The sequence below is a fragment of the Rattus rattus genome, chromosome 2, assembly GCF_011064425.1.
Source record: "Rattus rattus isolate New Zealand chromosome 2, Rrattus_CSIRO_v1, whole genome shotgun sequence".
In the NCBI taxonomy this organism is placed as follows: domain Eukaryota; kingdom Metazoa; phylum Chordata; class Mammalia; order Rodentia; family Muridae; genus Rattus; species Rattus rattus.
This window is the reverse complement of record NC_046155.1, coordinates 34,421,979-34,442,228: the sequence shown is the minus strand read 5'-3', so window position 1 is coordinate 34,442,228 and position 20,250 is coordinate 34,421,979. Positions and strand designations below refer to the sequence as shown.

The 20,250-nt window shown below is 44.1% G+C and overlaps 1 protein-coding gene across 3 annotated transcripts in view; it reads left to right on the top strand.

The window, feature by feature from the left end:
• The window catches only part of Pank1 (pantothenate kinase 1), a 68,690-nt gene extending 48,826 nt beyond the window's left edge, over positions 1-19,864 (top strand). Inside the window, exons 3-7 of one of the 3 annotated variants that reach the window (XM_032891825.1) lie at positions 4,100-4,353; positions 9,529-9,705; positions 10,216-10,339; positions 16,915-17,040; positions 18,404-19,864. In XM_032891825.1, coding sequence (XP_032747716.1) covers positions 4,100-4,353; positions 9,529-9,705; positions 10,216-10,339; positions 16,915-17,040; positions 18,404-18,463 — 741 coding nt within the window. In that variant the 3' untranslated portion in view covers positions 18,464-19,864. The remainder of the gene's footprint in view (positions 1-4,099; positions 4,354-9,528; positions 9,706-10,215; positions 10,340-16,914; positions 17,041-18,403) is intronic. The other 2 variants (XM_032891827.1, XM_032891826.1) reach the window with 2 other exon arrangements.
• Positions 19,865-20,250: the final 386 nt, after the last annotated feature.

The window sequence follows — 20,250 nt, the reverse complement described above, 5'->3', positions numbered from 1 at the left end:
CCACAACAGCGTTTGTTCAACAGCATGGGTGGCAGAGCTCCAAGATTGTTGTCTAGGAATGTTGTCCTGTCTCAGTTTGTGTGACTACACTTCTGTGCTGTTTGCACAGTGACGAAGTTCCCTAACAACATAATACATCTCAGAATGCATCCTAATAATTAAGATATATACATGATTGTTTTCATCAGCTTTTGGTTACTAGAGTAGTGCCTCAGGCAGTCTAACCTCATAAAGAAAGGTGTAGCTGGGCACAATGGAGCATGTAAATCCACACTTCCCAGACAGGAGCTCGCTCTCTCTCTCTCTCTCTCTCTCTCTCTCTCTCTCTCTCTCTCTCTCTCTCTCTCGCTCTCGCTCTCGCTCTCGCTCTCTCGCTCTCTCGCTCTCTCTTTCTCTCTCCTCTCTTCTTCCTCTCCCTCCCCCGTCCTTCTCCCCTCTCCCTTTAAGGAAAAAAATGTTTCCTTTGCATTTGGGGTCCTTGATTTTTCTTTTAAAAAATAGGCTCTGCCTTTGAAGTTCAGGCTGATCTCTTGTCTCAGCCAGGGCTGGAATGCAGACATGAACTACCATAACAGACTTTAAAAGTCCCAGCACTGCGGTACCCTGGCTGTGGAGTGGAGACTCTCCTGGCCAGAGAGACTCAGAAAACTTGGTCAACTTCCAGCTTTCAGGGAAGACACTCTTCAGGGCTGGATGTGCTGGTGAGAGCCAGTTGGGAAAGTTCCATCGGCTCATCACCACCCTGGGAACCGTGCTCTCAGTGCGTGGAAACTTGAGGAAAACCAACCAGCCAGCCAGCCAGCCAACCAGCTAACCAACCAACAAAAACCAACCAAAAAACCCCACCATCCAAACCAGAGCAGCTTGAAAAGCAGTTGGGTCTTGAAATGTAGGCTCCTGAAGCAGCACTGGTTTCATTGCCACACCCAGTGCAGCACCAGGCTGAAGGTGAATTACAGACCTGAGCCGTCGATACAGCTCTCTGCTCGGCGTTCTGTTAGCTTTAGCCAGTCCATGGCGCCTTTTGTTTTCTTCCCCTCCCTTTTGGCATCTTTGTCGCTGACTTTGGAAACTCCAGCCCATGGCAAGCATCTCTCTGTAGCTGGAATCTTAAAGACCAGTTTCAAGCTTTTTTGCAAAGTAAATCAAGGTGCACAGACAAACTGAAAAGTATCCTGAACTTCAGATTACCTATTTAGAAATCTCTGTTAACAGAATGACTCAGTATTTGAATCTCTCCTTTATTCGCAGGATCTCTACATAAGTGACCTGTGACCTCGGTTTACCTTTGGACTTTCATGATCTTAGGCTCCTTCTGAAAATGTGTGTGCTTTCTGCTTCTGCTGTATTTGTAAAAATCATTCTGAAGGGAAAGTGGAAACAGTGTTTCAGACCAAAGCTGTATATGTTTCCTTTACTTATCTGACAAGTTTTTCTTCCTCCCTGGGTAGTTTCAGGGCATCCAGCTGGGCATCTCTGTCCATATTTACGATGTTGGCTCTATGTGTGGCTGTCAATATTGTTGATGAACATGTGATTAATATTTAAGCAGATTAACTTAACGTCTCTACTTTTAATCTTGGGGCTGACCGACTCCTGAGGTGACACTTTTCCCTGCTCATTTACTGGGTGTTTATTAAGCAGTGATTAAGACCAGTCTTTAGTACAGAACCAAGGCACCGCCGAGGTGCCCGTCTGTGACCAGAGGTACAGGTTTCAGGCTGTAGAACCGAGAAGAAAAGAAGACAAAGTATGCACCCTGCTGTGTGTATCTTCCTGTAGGTTTTCAGGCCTCTGGACACTTCTGTACTGGTAGCATTGCCCTCTTAGAATGTAAATTGTGTGTATCATTCAAACATTTCATTTGATAAAAATGAAATATTTGGAAACATTTATGGCCCATTTGCTTTGGGCTACTTGGAATGTTTATTTCTGTGTATCAACCTTACTTCTATTGCCAAGCCAGTGACCTGTTCTGATTCTGTAGCTAACGCTGGTGTTAGTCACCTTATTGTCTTTGAGGCCAGGTCTCAGCAAGGCTAGCCCACCAGAGGCTCCACGGATCCTCGTGTATTTACCCCACAAGAGCTAGGATTGCATGTCTGAAGCCATCGTGCCTACCTTTGAAACTTGAGTGCTTTATGGCCCAAACCATCTCCCGAGATGTAGCTATTTACCTTTTGTAACAATGACCACAACAAAAATGTCTCTTTTTTTTTTTTGGAAAAACGTAGAGTATAAGTAGAGTATATAAGTCTGTCTAGCATCTGTATTGGTTTGTTTCCAAGCCCCATGAACAGGAGCAGCAAATAAGATGAAAACAGAATCACCCGGACATAAGACGTCTGCTAGCTGCTAGTGTGTCACTTACGGAAACTTACCTAACGCCTTATTCCAACCATTGAGTAAGGCTAACAGAACCTACTTGGACATTTTTGTCCATGGTGACAAATGTTTTTTTGGGGGGGGGAGGTGTGATTTGCTTTATATTATTTTAGCAGCTGAATAGGCAAGGCAGGTCTTGAACTAATGATGTCCCTATGCCAACATCATTAGTGTTGTGACTGGAGACATGTGCCACAAATCCAGCCTCATGGGGTTCTGGTTTTTGTCACCCCACCCTCTCTCTCTCTCTCTCTCTCACACACACACACACACACAGAGAGAGAGAGAGAGAGAGAGAGAGAGAGAGAGAGAGAGAGAGAGAGAGAGAGAGAGAGAGAGAATGGGAATATCAAATCATTGATTTCTTTTTTCAGTACTGGGGGTTGAACCAAGGGCTTCATGCATATTGCACAAACACTCTACCACTGAGCTACATCCCTAGTTGTGTGTGTGTGTATGTATGTATGTATGTATGTATGTATGTATGTATGTATGTATGAATTATATATGTTATGTGTGTTACTTGTCAGGGAAAATGATTGCCGACTTGAACTTAAGGCAGTGATATTAGGAATTCAACTTCTAAGGATACGACCAGCCAGCGGCCAGCTCTATTCCCCTTTCCTCTCTGTGTCTAAAATGGTGGAGGAGGGTTTAACTGTTCATATTCACCTCCCACCCTATGGCGTCCCACTTCCCGCTTGCCTCTGGCTGTCCTGCCTCCTCTCCAGAATAGCCAGAATAGCTTCCCTTTCTGCTTTTTGTTTTTAATCACATATATTTCAGCACCCTCTCTTCTTGTCCCCAAGAAGGGGAGGTTTTACCTCATAGAATTCTGAAAGGACAGTCCTGGGCCACTTAGCTAGTAGGCCTGTTGTGTGGTGGGTGCCATTTGTATAGTATCATGGAATCGTCACGGCAACACTGAGAAGCCACATAACTCACTTCAGACCCCCTCTGTTAAGTAAGTTTTAGACCTGGAGTTCAAAGCCAGGCCCAGCTGCTCCAGAGCCAAGTGTGCCAGGAGGCTTTGTGGATTCTGTTCCACTCCCAGGCCTTTTGACCCCGTATGTCTGTCAGACATACGTAGGGTTCTTCGTGATGTTTTACCACACGTTTGGCAACTTACAACTACAGAGATCTCTTCCATCAAAATTCTTGAGGCCAGTGGCCCTCAATGAAGGCCTTGGCATCCACACACTTCTGCAGAGGCCGTGGGGAGATTACACTGCTTGCCTTTTCCAGTGCCCGCTTGCTCTTGGTACCCCAGAGATCATGGTGCAACACTCAGATATCGGTCTCCTTCTACAAAGACTTTTCCTCTGGCTTTCAGACCTTTTCTGCATGTGTCTCCTGCCATTGGAGATGGTCCATCCAGATGACCAATGATGATTGCTTCAGGTTTCCCATCTGTAAAGATCTGCTTTCCAAATAAGACCACATTCTCAGGTTCTGAGAGTTAAAAACAAGAGCCCTTATCCAGGCCAACAATCTCACATGCTAATGAGTACTTTGCTGACAGCCAGGAAGCACTTGTCCTTGTGGCATAGCTATTTTTCCTATGGTGGCTGCTTGTCAGCGCTCTTTCACACCGGAGGGGTGTGAGCGCTTTTCTTTGCTTTGAAAGCAAATCTTATAGAGAGCGCACACCTCCCAGGTGCCTCACAGCACTATTTCAGACTACAGCATCTAACAGGGTTTTGTTCTCTCGTAGATTGCGGACCTGCAGCTGCATAAACTGGATGAACTGGACTGTTTGATTCAGGGCCTGCTTTATGTTGACTCGGTTGGCTTCAACGGCAAACCAGAATGCTACTATTTCGAAAACCCCACAAATCCCGAGTTGTGTCAAAAAAAGCCATACTGTTTGGATAACCCGTACCCTATGTTGCTGGTTAACATGGGCTCAGGTGTCAGCATTCTGGCCGTGTACTCCAAAGACAACTACAAAAGAGTGACGGGGACCAGGTAAACATGCTCTTCACTAGGAGAGCCTCTTTATGCCTTAAACCGTGCCTATTTCTTGATGAGCAGTATAGAATAGAAAAAGTTTATTATCATTGAATACATTTTTTAAAAAGAAATACGGTGGGCTTCTATACTAACAAAAAGCTGTTTCTTGGATGTTTGTTTTTGTTTGGTTTTGAGCTTAAGATCTTCCTGTTAGTTAAGGCTATCCTGAAGGTTAGTGTGTAAGCCTGTGCTAACCTCCTGCCTCTGCCCCCTGAGTGCTGGGAGTATAGATAGACATGAGTCGTCACAACCAGTTTATTGGATGATGAATTAGAGGACAGGAAGATGATGCATGTAAAGGTTATAACACACGGTCTTTGTCTAATGGAGGCCCTGCCCAGGTTGGGTGAAGGAGGGTGGTGTACATTAGTTTGCCAGCAGGTAGTGGTCGGTACTGAGTGCTGGTAGGATGTCAGAAACTGCAAGCCTTGGGATGGTCAGAGATGCTTCACAGAAACTTTCTCTTGGAACTGTTTTTGGTGTCAGGGAAGGAAGGATAGCTTGAAACAGCATATCATTACAACTAGCAAACAGAAGGCTTACAGGGAATGGTTTTCCCTCCTCTCAGGTAAGCAGGGAGTCAGCGCAGCTCATTGGGATGCTGCCATGCAGGGTACCAGAACACAGCCCTGCGACCCCTGGCGGTCAGCATACTTCGTGGCCTTTTATTTATTCTTATTGATCTATTCTTGTACTCAAAAAACCATGAAGGGCAAACAGTCTCAAGCTTCCTGTTAATAGGCAGCTCGACATGGCTGAAGGGTCCGTTGTCAGAAGTCATTAAGAGAGCCCACTAGGAACAAAATTAAGCTGACCAGTATGAAGCACTCCTTCAACCTGCCAGCCCACAGAAACCCATCTTTAGAGGAGCTGAAAAGGACTAGAGCCATGCAGAGGGTCCTTAGCACACGCGGTTGAGGCCGTTTCTTTGTTGGTGACGGCAGCGTTGACAGAGGAACAGGACACATTACTTGGCCTCAGGATCCTCACTTCTGCCATGAAAGGTGTTGCTTGATTTCTTTGTTGGTTTGTTTTGCCTCCAGCACTGAGAACTCTGCAGCACTCTTCACCTGCAGCGGGGAAGTCCTGCCTTTTCAGTGTGTTTTTGTGAATTGGAGTCGAGCTGTCAGTGTCTCTCTGTCCCTGGGGAAGGTCTTGTTAGCCAACATCTTAAGACATTTCTAGCTGTTACAGTTGAAGGTGGGACCCAACAGTATATAGTAGGTTGAAGTCAGGGATACTGATAAAATTTTGTAATGCTTAGGGAAGCTCCTCCAACACCAGAAGATATATAGATTCACCCCCCCCATTTCCCTAAACTCAAAAGCAGTAGTTCTGCAGTTGAGAAACCCTGGTGCACACACACACACTGTGATTGACATCGGTATGGGTCAGAATGCAGTGTGTGATATGTTTAGAAACTGCTACCAGGCACACACCTTTCTGTTTCTTAGTTGTGATTTTATTTATTTATTTAATATTACTATTCATTATTTATTACTCATTATCATTGTGTAGGCCTGACTGGCCTGGAGTTCATCATATAAACCAGGCTGACCTCAACCTCACAGAGATCCATGTGCCTCTTCCTCCTGAGTGCTGGGAGTTAAGATACGGACCATAATTCCTGGCATAACATACATCTTTTTTATTAAGAACATATAGCTTGCTTGCTTGGCCAGGAATAAACACTGAACCCATGGTCTCATTAGGACCGACAGGAGTCTCGCGATAGGAATCCTCAGCTAAACAGATGTACCTTAGAGTGTTTTCCTGGCGAAAGTGTAAGTTTTACAATAGCTACAGACTTCTCCTAGGAGTAAATGAATTGGTAAAGCTGCTCTCCGGGTACTAACAAGCTACACGCTTTCCACAGTGAGAAATAGTTGTTACACTTCTGTTGATGCATACACAGTAGCTAAGGAATGAGAGCACAGATCCGTCCTCAGATGTGCAGACTCCAGGGATCGGCATCACCTTGAGAAGCTGATAAGGAGCTAATTGTGGGGTGTGGCTTCTTCACACATAAAGTAGTACCTGCAAACCCCAAGTTGTGAAGAATGCCCCTTGTGATCCTCCTGTCTCAGCCTCCCAAGTGCTAACATTACGGGCGCGTGCCACCACTTCCAGCTTGGAAGTTTTCTCTTGTTACATGTTAGAAATCAGCAGATGTTACACAGTTAGGCTTAGTGGTAAAAATTAATGTATAAGACACGCTTTGGGGACCACTGGTATTAAGCAAGCTCCCTATGACTGAGGTATATTCCCAGACATTGGGGCCACTGATGTTAAGCAAGCTCTCGACCCCTGAGCTGTTTCCCCAGACCTTGGGGACCACTGATGCAAGCAAATGGTGTAAACTTTAAAAATTTTTTGCTCCTCATAAACTAAGAGATGTAACCCTAGATGTTTGTTAATTCTGTTTTTTTTTCTTATGTTTTTTTTTCTTATACGCATTTTGTTGTTATTTTGGTGGATTTCATTTTTGATTTCGTTTTTTTGAGGCAGTGTCTCACTGTGCAGCTAGACCTGGCCTTGAGTTTTCCACAGTATACCAGTCATACATAGCCTTCTAAGTACTGGGGTAGCCGTGTGTGTGTGTGTGTGTGTGTGTGTGTGTGTGTGTGTGTGTGTGTGTGTGTGTGTGTGTCTGCAGGCGCATGTGTGCATGCATGCATGCGTGGTCATGCCCAAATCTTTACATAGTTGCTAGGGATTGGAACACAAGCCCTCATGCTTGCTCACCAAGCATTTTACCAACTGTAAAGTGTTTGTAAAATGCCATGTTATCTCATGGTATCTATGTCCTTTTTACATGTTTTAAATGGTTGGTTTCGTATGCTTTTACTGCTTCCTAGATTGGGCACAGTCACCCCCCTCCCCCCAATCCACACAAGCCCAATTCTCAGTATAAAAATCAGTGGAAAATTAGCACATTACAGCATCTAGTCTATTAAAAAGAAGAAAACCCTGTAACCTCCATGGAAGGAACAGTGCATCTCTCCTGGTCATTCTGGAATTTAATGGAATACTCAGGAACGCCCATCGATGGCCACTGCTCAAAAGGCACTGCCAATTCTGTTTCTAAAATGAGTAACTGAAGATTTCTTCTCACCTATGAACAGTGAGGGTATGCAGTGCCCTTTCCTATTTATATATTTTGCCTCTGATATACTGAGGACTTCTCTGCATGTGTGCCAAAAGAAACTTGAGAGCAAGGAAATGCCGTGACTGAATAAGAAAGTGAGGTGAGGGTAAGAACAAGTGCTAGGAGAGCCGCGGCTCTTTTGTGATATTACATCCCTCTCTCCCTGTCTGCAGCCCCAGCTGTGTAGCCCCAGCTGTGCAGCCCCAGCTGTGCAGCCCCAGCTGTGCAGCCCCAGCTGTGCAGCCCCAGCTGTGCAGATGCATGGCGGCTTTTCCAGCCAGCGTTTTACATGGAACCATTTTCTCCTCCTACTTCCCACTCTCAGTTGTACCAACACATCCACTGATGAGTTACCTTCTTTCTAAGTCAGCCAGTGTCCTGAGATGCCTACATTTGGAGTTGGTGGTTGAATGCCTTGGTCCAAAGATCGTCAGGGACAAAAAAGTATTGAAGCTGAAAATTCAAACAAAGACTTTTTTAAAAAAAGTATTTAAGGAGCAAACAAGAAAACGTAGGCGGCACACACACAGCAGCTGTTCTCATGAAACACGCTTGTGGGGTTTGGTGTGCGGATGAAGGTAGATTGTCTTTGTGTGTTCCTCTTTGTTTCCTTGTGATCTCGTGATGCCACACCCATGACAAGGTTGTACACAGCGACATAAATGGTCCTTGAAAAAAGAACTCATGAGTTGAAGGATTTTCCCCGCCAAGAATCATAGTCTGAGAGTATGACACAGTTTTATTTTAAATACAACTTTAAAAACGATGTGACTGTCTATAATCTGGTGTCTTTTTGATATCAGTTATTGATAATCAGTGTGAATTATCATACACTTTCTTCTTCTAATCTTCATTTTCCCCCTGAGAGTTAGAAGCTGGTGTCCAGATGCACCCCCGTCCCCCCTGCCCCCAGAACTAGTGGCTCCTTGAAGCTTCAGAACCAGTGGATATGGGCCGCTGACTCTTCTCTATTTATCATGCATGGTAAATCAGAGAGAACGCCATGCTGGCACGAAAGCACTGAGGCTCTATTTCCTGCCATAGCTTTCCTAATTGTAGCTTAGTTCCCTGAATTGGGTTTTCATGACACCGGGTAGCTTTGATATTGATATTGAATTAATTTAGTCTCAGCTACTGTAATTAATTTCTAAATTTGACAACAAGGACTATTTTGGAACCATAACCTTCTAACTAATGGAAAGGTTTTAAAACATGCATCAAGCCTTGGAACCGTTTTTGTGCCTTTTTTTTTTATTTTTATTTTTTATTTTTATTTTTTTATTTTTAGTATTGGGTGGTAATTAGAAATAAGCAATGCCCTTTCCCAAAGACTAGTAGAGAACATTATTTCATTAGGGAGGTAGTAGTTTTCCTCTCAAAACTTCCAAGGTGGATTGAGAAGAATACTCTAGAGAAGCAGGGTCAGGAAAGGTCCCCTCCTAGGCTGGCTGCTGGGGCAGTCATGAGTCGGCTTTGTCATCCCAGGGTGTCGGCTCTGCAGTCATGGAGTGTGAACACTCCTTTTCTTTCCCCGTGAATTTGCATTTAGTCGCCTATGGTGTTCTGCCATCATTGTTTCTCAGACTACTCAAACAGATGAAACCGTGATTTGACCCCTTCCATAGGCGAGCAGACTGAACTTAGGCTGGCAGACATCACTCAGGCTAGCAGCTGGCTGAAGGTCTCACAACAGAAATCAGTGAGAGTCTTTCTCAGTTATATTCTCAAATTCAGGGGCAAGTTTTCCTGGACGATTGATCTCCATGCTGCCCTCTTTTCAGATCCAGTCCACCCTCGAGTTCTGTGGTAACGCTGGCCCCTGATTTAGGTGCCCCTCTGCTCTTCAAGGAAGCGCCCCTTTGTCTTTCTGCATCTTTCTGAATCCATTCTGAATCCATACTGATAGTCTTGATGTAGCTGGGGACTTGGATGGGCATATCGCAAGGCAAAAATTTTAAAAATAAACCTTATTGTTCCTTCAGTCTTGGAGGTGGGACATTCCTAGGCCTATGTTGCTTGCTGACTGGTTGTGAGACCTTTGAAGAAGCTCTGGACATGGCAGCTAAAGGCGACAGCACCAATGTTGATAAGCTGGTGAAGGACATTTACGGAGGAGACTATGAACGATTTGGCCTTCAAGGATCTGCCGTAGCATCAAGGTAGAGACTAAGTGGCTAGGAGCTTTAGAGAATCCGCAGGAAGCGATCTTTCTGCCCTGACTGTTCACCTAGCTCTCTGGGGTTTTTTTTTTTTCCCTTAAATACATGTCAGCCTACCAGCCTGGTGCAACTATCTATCACGTCAGATCTCAGACTTGATTCCTGTTCTTAATGAAGCGCTGAAATGTTTACCACTTGACGCGTGTGCTTAAAATAAGGCAACTTTGAAGGAAGGTTCTGGAAAAGTGCCACAGTTTCTCCTGTTCCATTCTTGTCTAGGAAGCCTTACAAGTTTCTCTCCCATTCATAGCCCTACTACTTTGTCCCTTGCTAAGAAGGGGGCAGCCAGCTATTCCTAGTGTAATACTGTCTGCTTATAAGCCATGAGAGCCAAGTCAGCTCGCTTGAGTCTCAGAAGGATCACTCATAGTGCTTCCCAGAGTACCTTGGTGGAAGCTTGGGTCCTGCCTGAGGATGGCTTTGACACTCTCAATGATATTCCCAACATAGCTTTGGCAACATGATGAGCAAAGAAAAGAGAGAGTCCATCAGCAAAGAAGACCTCGCCCGAGCCACATTGGTCACCATCACCAACAACATTGGCTCCATTGCTCGGATGTGTGCACTGAATGAGGTAAGGCTTCAACCCCAAAACGACCAGGGGCCATCCCCCTGCATCATCTTTGGCAGTATAATAACTGTTGTCATTCTCAGGAATTTGCCCTTTATTATGTGGTTACACTTTCTTGAACACAAGAAGGGTACAGTAGTGACGGGGAAGGGGGCTTTTCTTTTAAATAGATACCCCCGTGGAAGCGGGTTGAAATCCCAGTCCACTCTTTCTAACCCATATTACAGCCATCAACTGCTGAGGTGTGAGGAAAGCCCTGGGTGTGTGCGTGCATAAACAACCCAAACAAAAAAAATAAAAATTCCGCCTCACCCGCAATACTGTGATATTCTCTCTGCTTTAAGCTTCTTTACAGTGTTGCCTTGTGGCATGGAGTTCAAGCAGCATTGTACAGGGCTATCAAAGCACAGAGAGCTTGCTACAGCTAAGGCCAGCCAGAGCCCCAGGTGGCAGCCCCTGAGGACAGGTGTAGCTTTATTAACAATCTTTCAAGCGATTGGGAGATTGCTAAATTCTTTTCGGGGGGAAAAGAGTGCCACCCCTTTCTAAGAAACAAGGTTTGAGAAGAAGAACAATCCTCTTCCATGAGGTGCGTTAGGAAGACAAGCAAAAGAACCTGGAGTGCGAAACAGGTGATAAGAGAGATATATGTACCACAGTCAGTCAATATGCAACTTTTTAATAGAAATATGGCGTGCATGCAAAAGAGTTCAAAACGTAAGTATCATAAATATTACACAAACACACACACAGACACACACACAGAGACACACACACACACATGCATGCACACATGCAGTCACTACCTAGATCGATAAATGAAATATTACAGAGACTTCAAAGCCTTTTTGAGGGGCTAGAGGTGCCTCAGTAGTTAAGAGCACATGCTGCCCTTGCAGAGGACGTGAGTTCGGTTTCCCAGCACCCATGTCAGGTTGCTCACGACTGCCCTTAACTGCAGCTCCAGGGGCCCTGTAGAGTCACTGCCGAGCAGTGTTGGGGTGCAAGGCACTTCCGTTTGTTTGTCTATCTGTTTTAGTGCTGGCTCTGGATTGTGGTGACTGTCACCCGGAGAGCAGTCAGCATTTAGTGGAAGCCCCTAGTCCACACGGGTTTAGATAGGAAGCTGGTGATCAGGCTCCCGGGACATGCCTTCTCAAAGTCCGCTTGGGTCATGAGAGCCACTGGAAGCCTGGGTTTATTTTTTTTGGCATTAACCTTTGCAGGGTGTTTTTCCAAGTAGCCAAACAAGCTGAAAGACTAATATGTGGGTAGGCTGCCTGTGCTCATGGCTCTCAAAGGTTAGCTGCAGAGTGGCACCCTTTGCCCCACAGAGCAGCTGTGCCCTTTCCCCTGCTTTCCAGAGTCACCTCCTGTCCTGCAGTCTGCTGGAGCGAGCCAGGTAGCACGATCCCCTTGGGTGAGGCCAACCGTCACTATTATTCACACTGGAAAATGGATGCATGTTATTTGCTGGCTTGAGTGACTGACTACTCTGGGTGTTTCCTCTTCCGTTCCGTGGACAGGGTGACTGACTCACTGTCTACTCTGGGACCAAGGCTCCGTTAGAGGCTGCTGAATTAATGCAGGCTCTCAGGATGGCTGCCGGCCGGCACTGACAGCATCTGATTTCCCCTGGAGAGTGGGAACCAAGATCCTCAGGCCTTGCCGTGCTCTCTGCAGTTGCTGACTTGAGAATCTTTTACTTTAGCCATTTCACAGAACGGAGCACCGTGTTTCCAGAATTTTGTTTGTTTGCTTGCTTGTTTTTGTTTGGCGTTTTTTGGTTTGTTTTTGTTACGGCTATATAAAACGCTCTCCTTCTCAACTTTTTTTAAGCTTTAAAATTTATTTTTATTGTTTTAAGTTATGTACATATGCGCCCATCTGTGGTATACGTGTGAGTGAGTTGGTTGTCCCCAGGAGCCAGAGGAGGTGGACCCTCTGGGGCTGTAGTTATGGGTGGTTGTATCCTCCTCGATGTGGGTGGTGGGAATCAAACCCCGGTCTTCTGGAAGTGTCACTTACTTGCTCTTAACCACTGACCCATCCATTCAGTCCCATCCCCAACTTTAAGCTTTATTTCTCTTTTCATTAGCAAACATCAGTTATTGGTAATGCATTTATTTCACTATGACATTTTCATACATGTACACAGTATATTTTGATCATTTTTGCCTCCTCTACCCTCTCTTTTACCCCCTCTACGAGTCTCCCCCTTCCCAAGTGCCCCTAGCCTATCTTCACCCTTTCTACCCCCCCTCCCCCTCTCTCTCACCAATGATTCTCATCAGGGTGTTTTAACGATACATCCTCAGGGAGAGGTGGGACCTATGAGTCCTTTCCAACTCCACGACAGGATGCTAGGCCTGATCTTGGGCAAGCAACCACGGCTGCTGTGAATGAAATCCTGTAACAGCCTTATCACGCCTGGATTTCAGCAGTGTCCCTGATCCCCCTTTCCTCTGGCTTTGACATTCTTTTTTTTTTTTCTTTTCTTTTCTTTTTTTCAGAGCTGGGGACCGAACCCAGGGCCTTGTGCTTGCTAGGCAAGTGCTCTACCACTGAGCTAAATCCCCAACCCCTGGCTTTGACATTCTTCTCATCCCTTCTCCCACTATATTCCTTGAGCCTTAGAGGGAGTGCTGTAGATGCCTTATTGAAGGCAGAACTTTCAACAGTCATTCGTTCTCAGCACAGCGGCTGATTACGAGTGTCTGCAAAAAGAAACTCCTCTGACCAAAGCTGATATCAACACCAGTCCATGGACACAAACACTCATTTGGAAGATAATCTGATAGGCACATTATGTCCACTTAGCAAAAACAATAGCTTCCTGACTAGGGCCTGTGACCTCCCGAGGCACAGGTTTGGCCAGGTGTCTAGTACCAGATGTGATGAATTTCCTCCTGTGACGTACGCCTCAAGTCCAGTCTGAACGCAGTAGGTTCCCCCATGTGAAGCTTCCACAGAGGCGCCTGTTGGCAGCTCTTGCTTAGACCCTCAATAATGTTACACTCAAGGGTCACAGCGGGCTAAGGCTGTGGATGCCATTTCTCTCCCCGCCGCCTGCATTCAGTTTTTAGTTTTGAGTAGATCATTCAGAGACTCAAGGGTAGAAGAAAGGAAGTCAGGGAAGCAAGTCTGTTTCTACACTCATCTCCCCACAAGAGAAGGCCTGCTTGTTTTCAGACGGTGGTTTGCTTTTATTCTGTTTTATATGGTACGGGAGAAATAATGTGCTTTCAAAGACAACGGGCTTCACAGAACATTGTCTCTTTTAAAAAATTGTTTTTGTATGTATGCATGTATGTTGCCCACTGTCTGTGTGTTACATGTGTTTAGCGCCCACAAAGATTAGAAGAGAAAGAGTCGGATGCCCTGGGTTCACAGCTGTGAACCAGCCTGTGGGTACTGGGAATCAATCCTCTGGAAGAGCAGCTAAGAAATCATTGAAAACATCACAACCTACCCTCTACATACTATTCTGCACCCTGCTTTGTTTGTCTCAGGAAACTTCTAGGCATACATAAAGGATAGAGACTAAGGACTTCCCTGCACCCCACAAGTTCATTCTGATCAGTTCCCAAGACCCTGACACACATGCCTGTCTACCTCTTTTCTTTTCCTCCCTTCTTCTACTCCTCTTTTCAGCTTACAAAATCAAACATTTAAGTCCACTATTGTTATCAGTCTACATGGGGGTCAAATATGCACCTCTGAAAATATTGCCTCTCAGTATTTTATACAGTGTGTCTTAAGATTGCTATATTTGTACTTTAACATCTATAATAGCTGTCTAGTACTCTAGATGCTGCTGGTGCGCTGATCACTTTTCTAATGATACTTAGAGTATTTTTTTTTTTTTAGCCTTTTGCTTTATTTAAAATTCTGCAATAAGGGGGCTGGAGAGATGATTCAGTGGTTAAGAGCACTGACTACTCTTCCAGAGGTTTCAAGTTCAATTTCCAGCAACCACAGAATGACAAACTACCATCTGTAATGGGATCTGATGCCCTCTTCTGGTGTGTCTGAAGATAGCTGCAGTGTACTCATATACATAAAAACATAAATCTTTTAAAAAAATTCTGCAATGTATACATATATACACACACATTTATGTAGCATAATTTTGTATAGATGTCTGGGCACGAGGGCCCACCTTTAATACCAGAATTCAAAAGGCAGAAACAGATAGAGCTCTGTGAGTTTGAGGCTAGCCTGATCTGCATGGTGACCTCCAGGTCTACACGGTGAGACCTTGTCACAAACCAAGTAATTAAGTAAATTAAAAAGATAAATTTCTGAATCAATTGGGGTGTTGATTATAATTTTGACAGATAGTATAAAACTTTTTCCATAAAGGCAGGTCTAATTTGGATTCCCACTAAGCATAATAAAAAAACTTAGCTCCGTGTTTGTGTGTATGTGTGTGTGTGTGTGTATCTGTGTGTGTGTGTGTGTGTGTGTGTGTGTGTGCGCGCGCGCACGTGCGCATGTGCATGTGTATGGGTGCAAACATACTGTGGTCCATGTTGGGACAACTCATGGGAGTCAGTATTCTCCTTATGCTCTCTCTGCTGGTTCCTGACGCTAAACTCAGGTTATCAGGCTTAACAACAACAAGCACCTTTACACCGAGCAATCTTTCTGTCTCAGTAATTCCCCTTTGGGTGGCCTGTGAATAGTCCATTAATATACTGTCCACTCACTGTGTTTTGCACTGTTGGTCCTGCTTTCTTGCAATTTCCAGGAACTCTTTTATTAATCAATACATCATTTCATTTGATGTGTACCGAAGAAACATTTTTCGAGTAAACCAATCCAAGTATTGGATTCTGAGCATCACACCCCTTCCTCGTCAACACTAGTTTTTCTTTATTATTTTCACATATTAATTCGTGTGTGTTTGTATCTGACTGTGTGAAGATATGTGACTATGAGTGCAGGTGATTGCAGAAGTCAGTAGCATTGAACACATGGAGTCATAGGCGGTTATGCACTGCCCTGTGTGTGTGCTGGGAAGCAACCTCTGGGGCCTTGCAAGAGCAGCGTGCACTCTTAACTGCCGAGCCATTGCCCCAGCCCACCATCACCTTTAAGGAGAGTTTGTTTATATTCTCCTATGACACCTCTCATCTTCCTTCCTTGTTAAACATTGGTGATTTTCACCCACCTGGCCTTTGTTTGCAATATGAAATGCTTGTCAAAATTTAATGCCCATTTCTTCCCCATCTTCCTGGTAGGATAATATGAAGGGGCTTTGACATTTCTACTTTGAGCCGCCTAAGTTTAGTTAAATTTCTCTCTGATGTGCTTTTTCTTTACTTTGTGTGTTCTGTAGTCTGGTCAGTTTGCGGCTACAGATTTTATTTCTAATGGAAAGTTACCGGAAGTACCTCTGAGTCCTTCACCCACAGATTATTTTCAATGACTAATTCCTTCCTTCGTGAACACACATTGTTAAAATCTGAGACATTTCAAAAGATGACGTTCCTCGACCTTGATTACTCTTGGTAGACAGAGCAGAACATAAACCATAACTGTCAGAGGTCCTGTTGCCTTTGATCTGAGTGACCATGGCAACTGGGCATGGCTCAGCCTCTGCATGGTAGGGGGGCTGAGTTCAGTCTTCAGCTCTAGAAACCCCTGGGGGAAGAATAGGAAAGCTGCAGGAACTGAAGACTTGGGGGCCTGAGGGCTTGCACATGGTGAGAGGAGTGTTCATGAGGGTGGGCTCAGAATGCAATTTTACATCAGTGGTGTGTGTTTCCGTTACCTTATTTTATCCCTTCCGCTGCTCAAGCAGTATACTCTGCCTTGCTCTTGAGGGCAGAGATTGAATATTTTTTCCTTTATTATACCCCAAACTCAAATGCTGAGCAAACCACACCACAGCCATTCCTTTCATTTATAAGTTGGTTCTAATAGTATTTTATCCTTGGAGTTTGGGGTCTGCGTGTGTGTGTGTGTGTGTGTGTGTGTGTGTGTAGCAACCTGTTCACTATCATTTCTGCTTTGCCCATGTCCTAGTTTGCTCTCTGTTACTGTGATAAAGATCACGGGGTGGCAGTTTGGGGTGGAAGGGATTTACTTGGCCCTTACTTCCTAATCAAACTCCATCATTGAGGGAAGCCGAGGGAGGAACTCAAATAGAGTAAGAATCTGGAGGCAGGAACTGAAGCAGAGACCACAGACGGATGCAGCTTATACAAGTCATGACACCACCTGAAGTGGACTGGGCCAGCCCATATCAGTCATGAAAATGCCTCACAGACTTCTCAGGCCAGTCTGATGTGGCATCTTCTCAATTACGGTCCCCTCTACCCAACTGATGCAAGTCTGTGTCAAGTTAACCAAAACGCATCCATCACAGTCCAACCAAAATCTTATCCTTCTGTTCTGTAGAATGTTCTGTTGGTTGAACGTTGCTTTTAGAGATGCTGAAATAGTTCCATTTACAAATATTGACTGAGCACGGTCATGTCCGACCACATATAGAACACTGAGTCTTTACTAAATGCTGTTTTAAAGCCGTGGCTTAATTGTTTTCCTGCAACCTTTTTTTTTTTCTTCAGAATATCGACAGAGTTGTATTTGTTGGGAACTTTCTCAGAATCAATATGGTCTCGATGAAGTTGCTGGCATACGCCATGGACTTTTGGTCTAAAGGACAGCTGAAAGCACTGTTTTTGGAACATGAGGTAGGTCAAGCTCATGGGAACTTAACGGTCCTACATGTATTTTTGGGTTGGCGATCATATGCGTCAGGTCTGTATTTTAAAATTGATCAGGTAGAAAATTGCCTTTTAAACGTTGTATTTATTACCCTACCTACCCCACCCGCCAAATGGACACTTTCTTAGCCAATAGTGGAGATTTGAAGACAAGTTACTGAAATGAAAAGAAAAAGACATTTGGAGATGGTGATGATGATGATGATGATGATGATGATGGTGGTGGTGGTGGTGGTGATGATAACAATAATAATAATAACAACAATAACAATAAATGATTGTGGGAAATAGTATGGGAAATTTCTTAGACAACCAAAGGTAGAATTAAGTGATCTAGTAGCAGCACTTCTGTGTAGTTATCCAACACGTGAAGTCAATAGGAGCTGTCCCTGTGATTGACAACCATTTACACTTAAATGTAAAATGCTTGGAAAAAACTTCTAACATGTAATAAGAACTCAGCAGTTGCATTAAAGGCCCTGCTCTATCCATGTCATCTCTAAGGTAACTGCTAAGCAAAACAGGGGCTGTGTCTCTAGCCCTTTGGAAACCAGGTAGCTAGCGGACTCAATATTTTCTATGTCATGGTTTCCTTCCCATCCCTTCATACACTAAAATCCTAATTCCCAAGATGATGGCATCAGGAGGTGAGACCTTGGGGAGGAGACTAGGTCACCGGGGTTGAGCTCTCTGCAAAGGAACGAGCGCCCTTATAAAAGAGGCCTCCTCTGCTGTGCCGGTTCACAGTGATGACAGAGTCTGCCGGAAGCCTGGCTTTGACAAATACCTTGACTTTGGACTGCCCACACCCAGAAAGCTATGAGATGAAGTCATAGTGTTTATTTTATAAGCCACACCGAGTGTGGTATTTTGTTATATATAGCAAGCCAATGACTAAGACACTAGTTCCTAAAATAGCCAAGTTTTAGAAACCTTCATTTTCATAAAAATATGAGCTTCCATTTTACAAGGAGACAGTGACGTATGCCAGACACAGCTCTAAGCATTTCACTGTATTAATATAGAGAGATATGCATTCAGACTAGTGACAGTTATTTGATTACTCAGTCTTGCTTTTTTTTTTTTTTTTTTTTTTTTTTTGGCCAAGAAATCAGAGTTTGTTTGTTTTGTGTTTAGGGAGATCAACTGTGTAGACTTGCTTCTACTAAACACAGGCCCTGCCTCTCACCCATATCTCCAGCCATGAATTCTGTTTCCAATGTTATAGGAAACAGAAAAGTTCAGGGCGGTGTTCCTGGAACTAGTGGGTGTAACAGTTCTTTGGTGATGGTCCAGAGACAACCCTGCAGAATGTCTCCGTGTTTTGTAGGGTTACTTTGGAGCTGTTGGGGCCCTGTTGGAACTGTTCAAAATGACTGACACGCAGTAGAGGAACAGCCCCTTGTGAAGACCGAGGACTGATGGCCAATGCCAGAGAAGGTGACGTCTCTGTGGGGCAGAAACCAAGCCACTATGGTGGATGAACCTGCTGTATTTGTAAATAACCTAAAATCCTAGACCTTTTGCTCTTCGTTTCAAGCTTATGATACAAAATGGGGAATCTAAGAATTTTTTTCTGTATACTGTATTTTTTAAAAAAGAAAAAAGAAATTGTGCAGCGTGGCCAAACCTACCAATTTCATGCATTAACTTTGAAAAGTTGTATGATGTTCAAGAGGGGCCTGAAATGAGAGCGCTGTCCATTTTTCTTCTGGGGTTTACTGATCAGTGTGGTAATTTAAACTTCATTTAGTAATTACTCTAGGAGATTTTTGCCTTTACTTAATATTTTTTCATGACGTTTCATGATTTGCTGTTGGTTTCAAATGAAACTACAAATCTGGCATGTTGCACTGTGAACACTTTTTGTTTGTTCTCTCTCTCTTTAATCCTTTCTGTTTCGATGTCTTAGGACAGAAAAAGAAAAAAAGTTTCCCCTCCCCCACCCCTGTTTTTTTGTTCCTCGTGATTTCTCTCTTCTCTGTCCATATGCTTTCCTCATTGTAACTGCTCAATCAAGGTGCTGACCAATTCAACACAAAGTTAAACACGTAATTTACGGCTCTGAAAGTGTGACCATGTGAGAAGACTTTAAAGGAAGGGGTTGATGAAAGTGGCATACATTGGACGTTATATGCAATTTTATCTTTGCCTTCTTACCCCCTCATCACTATAGTGTCCCACTGGCTTTACTTCACACTACATTGAAATAGTCTGTGACGGCATGTCCTCATTTGTGTATGCCACGGGAAGGGCAGCAAACCCCTGTGTAAATTTGGAGGGGCTCCCATAGCTGATCCGATCACACCAGGCCTAGGGCAAAAGTCCTGGGTTGAGATGTCCATTGGAAATCATGGTCTGTTTTATATATGTTTGTACCTAGGAAGGGTGTAACGAGACATCCCAAGTAATAACGCTAAAGGCTGTTTTTTTTATTTCTATTTTAGTATTTAAACTGAGATTGGTACTTTATTCCATTTCTAAAAAGTAGATATAATTTATGATACACTCACATCTATGGACATTCTGGGATGTTTTCGTTAAGATAGACGCGTCACTTTCAAATGAGGGTGTTATACACAAACTGTAACAGGAGATCTAATGATCTTTTGGATTGAGGGTACCCTTCCAAGGGCTCTTTGAAAGGCAATAGAGTTACTCCTTGGTCAGTCTTCGCCTCTCTACCTTGTGGAGCACCGCCCTTCCTTTCCATACCCTTGAGCCTTGAAGAAGCTGATGCTAATGGAAGAACTCACTTGTCTGGTTGAAATAAAGCCCGTTTGTGTTGGGATGTTTTTAGTGTATATGTTATTTTCATTTCTTAGACCTCGTCTGTCTATCTGCTCTATATGTCAAGTGACTGTATGTTGATATCATTGTCACCACTGCTGTTTTTCTTTCTCCTGTACAGCTCGTAACACGAGGCTCTCCCCCAAATGTGGGAGGGGCTCCAGACTGAGTCTTCAGCCGTGGCTGCAGCCCAGCATTAAGAGTTTCTAAAAATTCCCTTTATTGCTCTTACATTATTGACTGCTTAATGCCAAAATACCACTGTGATGTTTGGTGATTCTGAACCAGTTTCAATTTTTTTCTCATCATGAATACACTTTGTCGACCTCTTCTTAGCTTTAAAACGTTCACTCAACTACGGTGTTCTCGAAAGACATTATCTCTGTA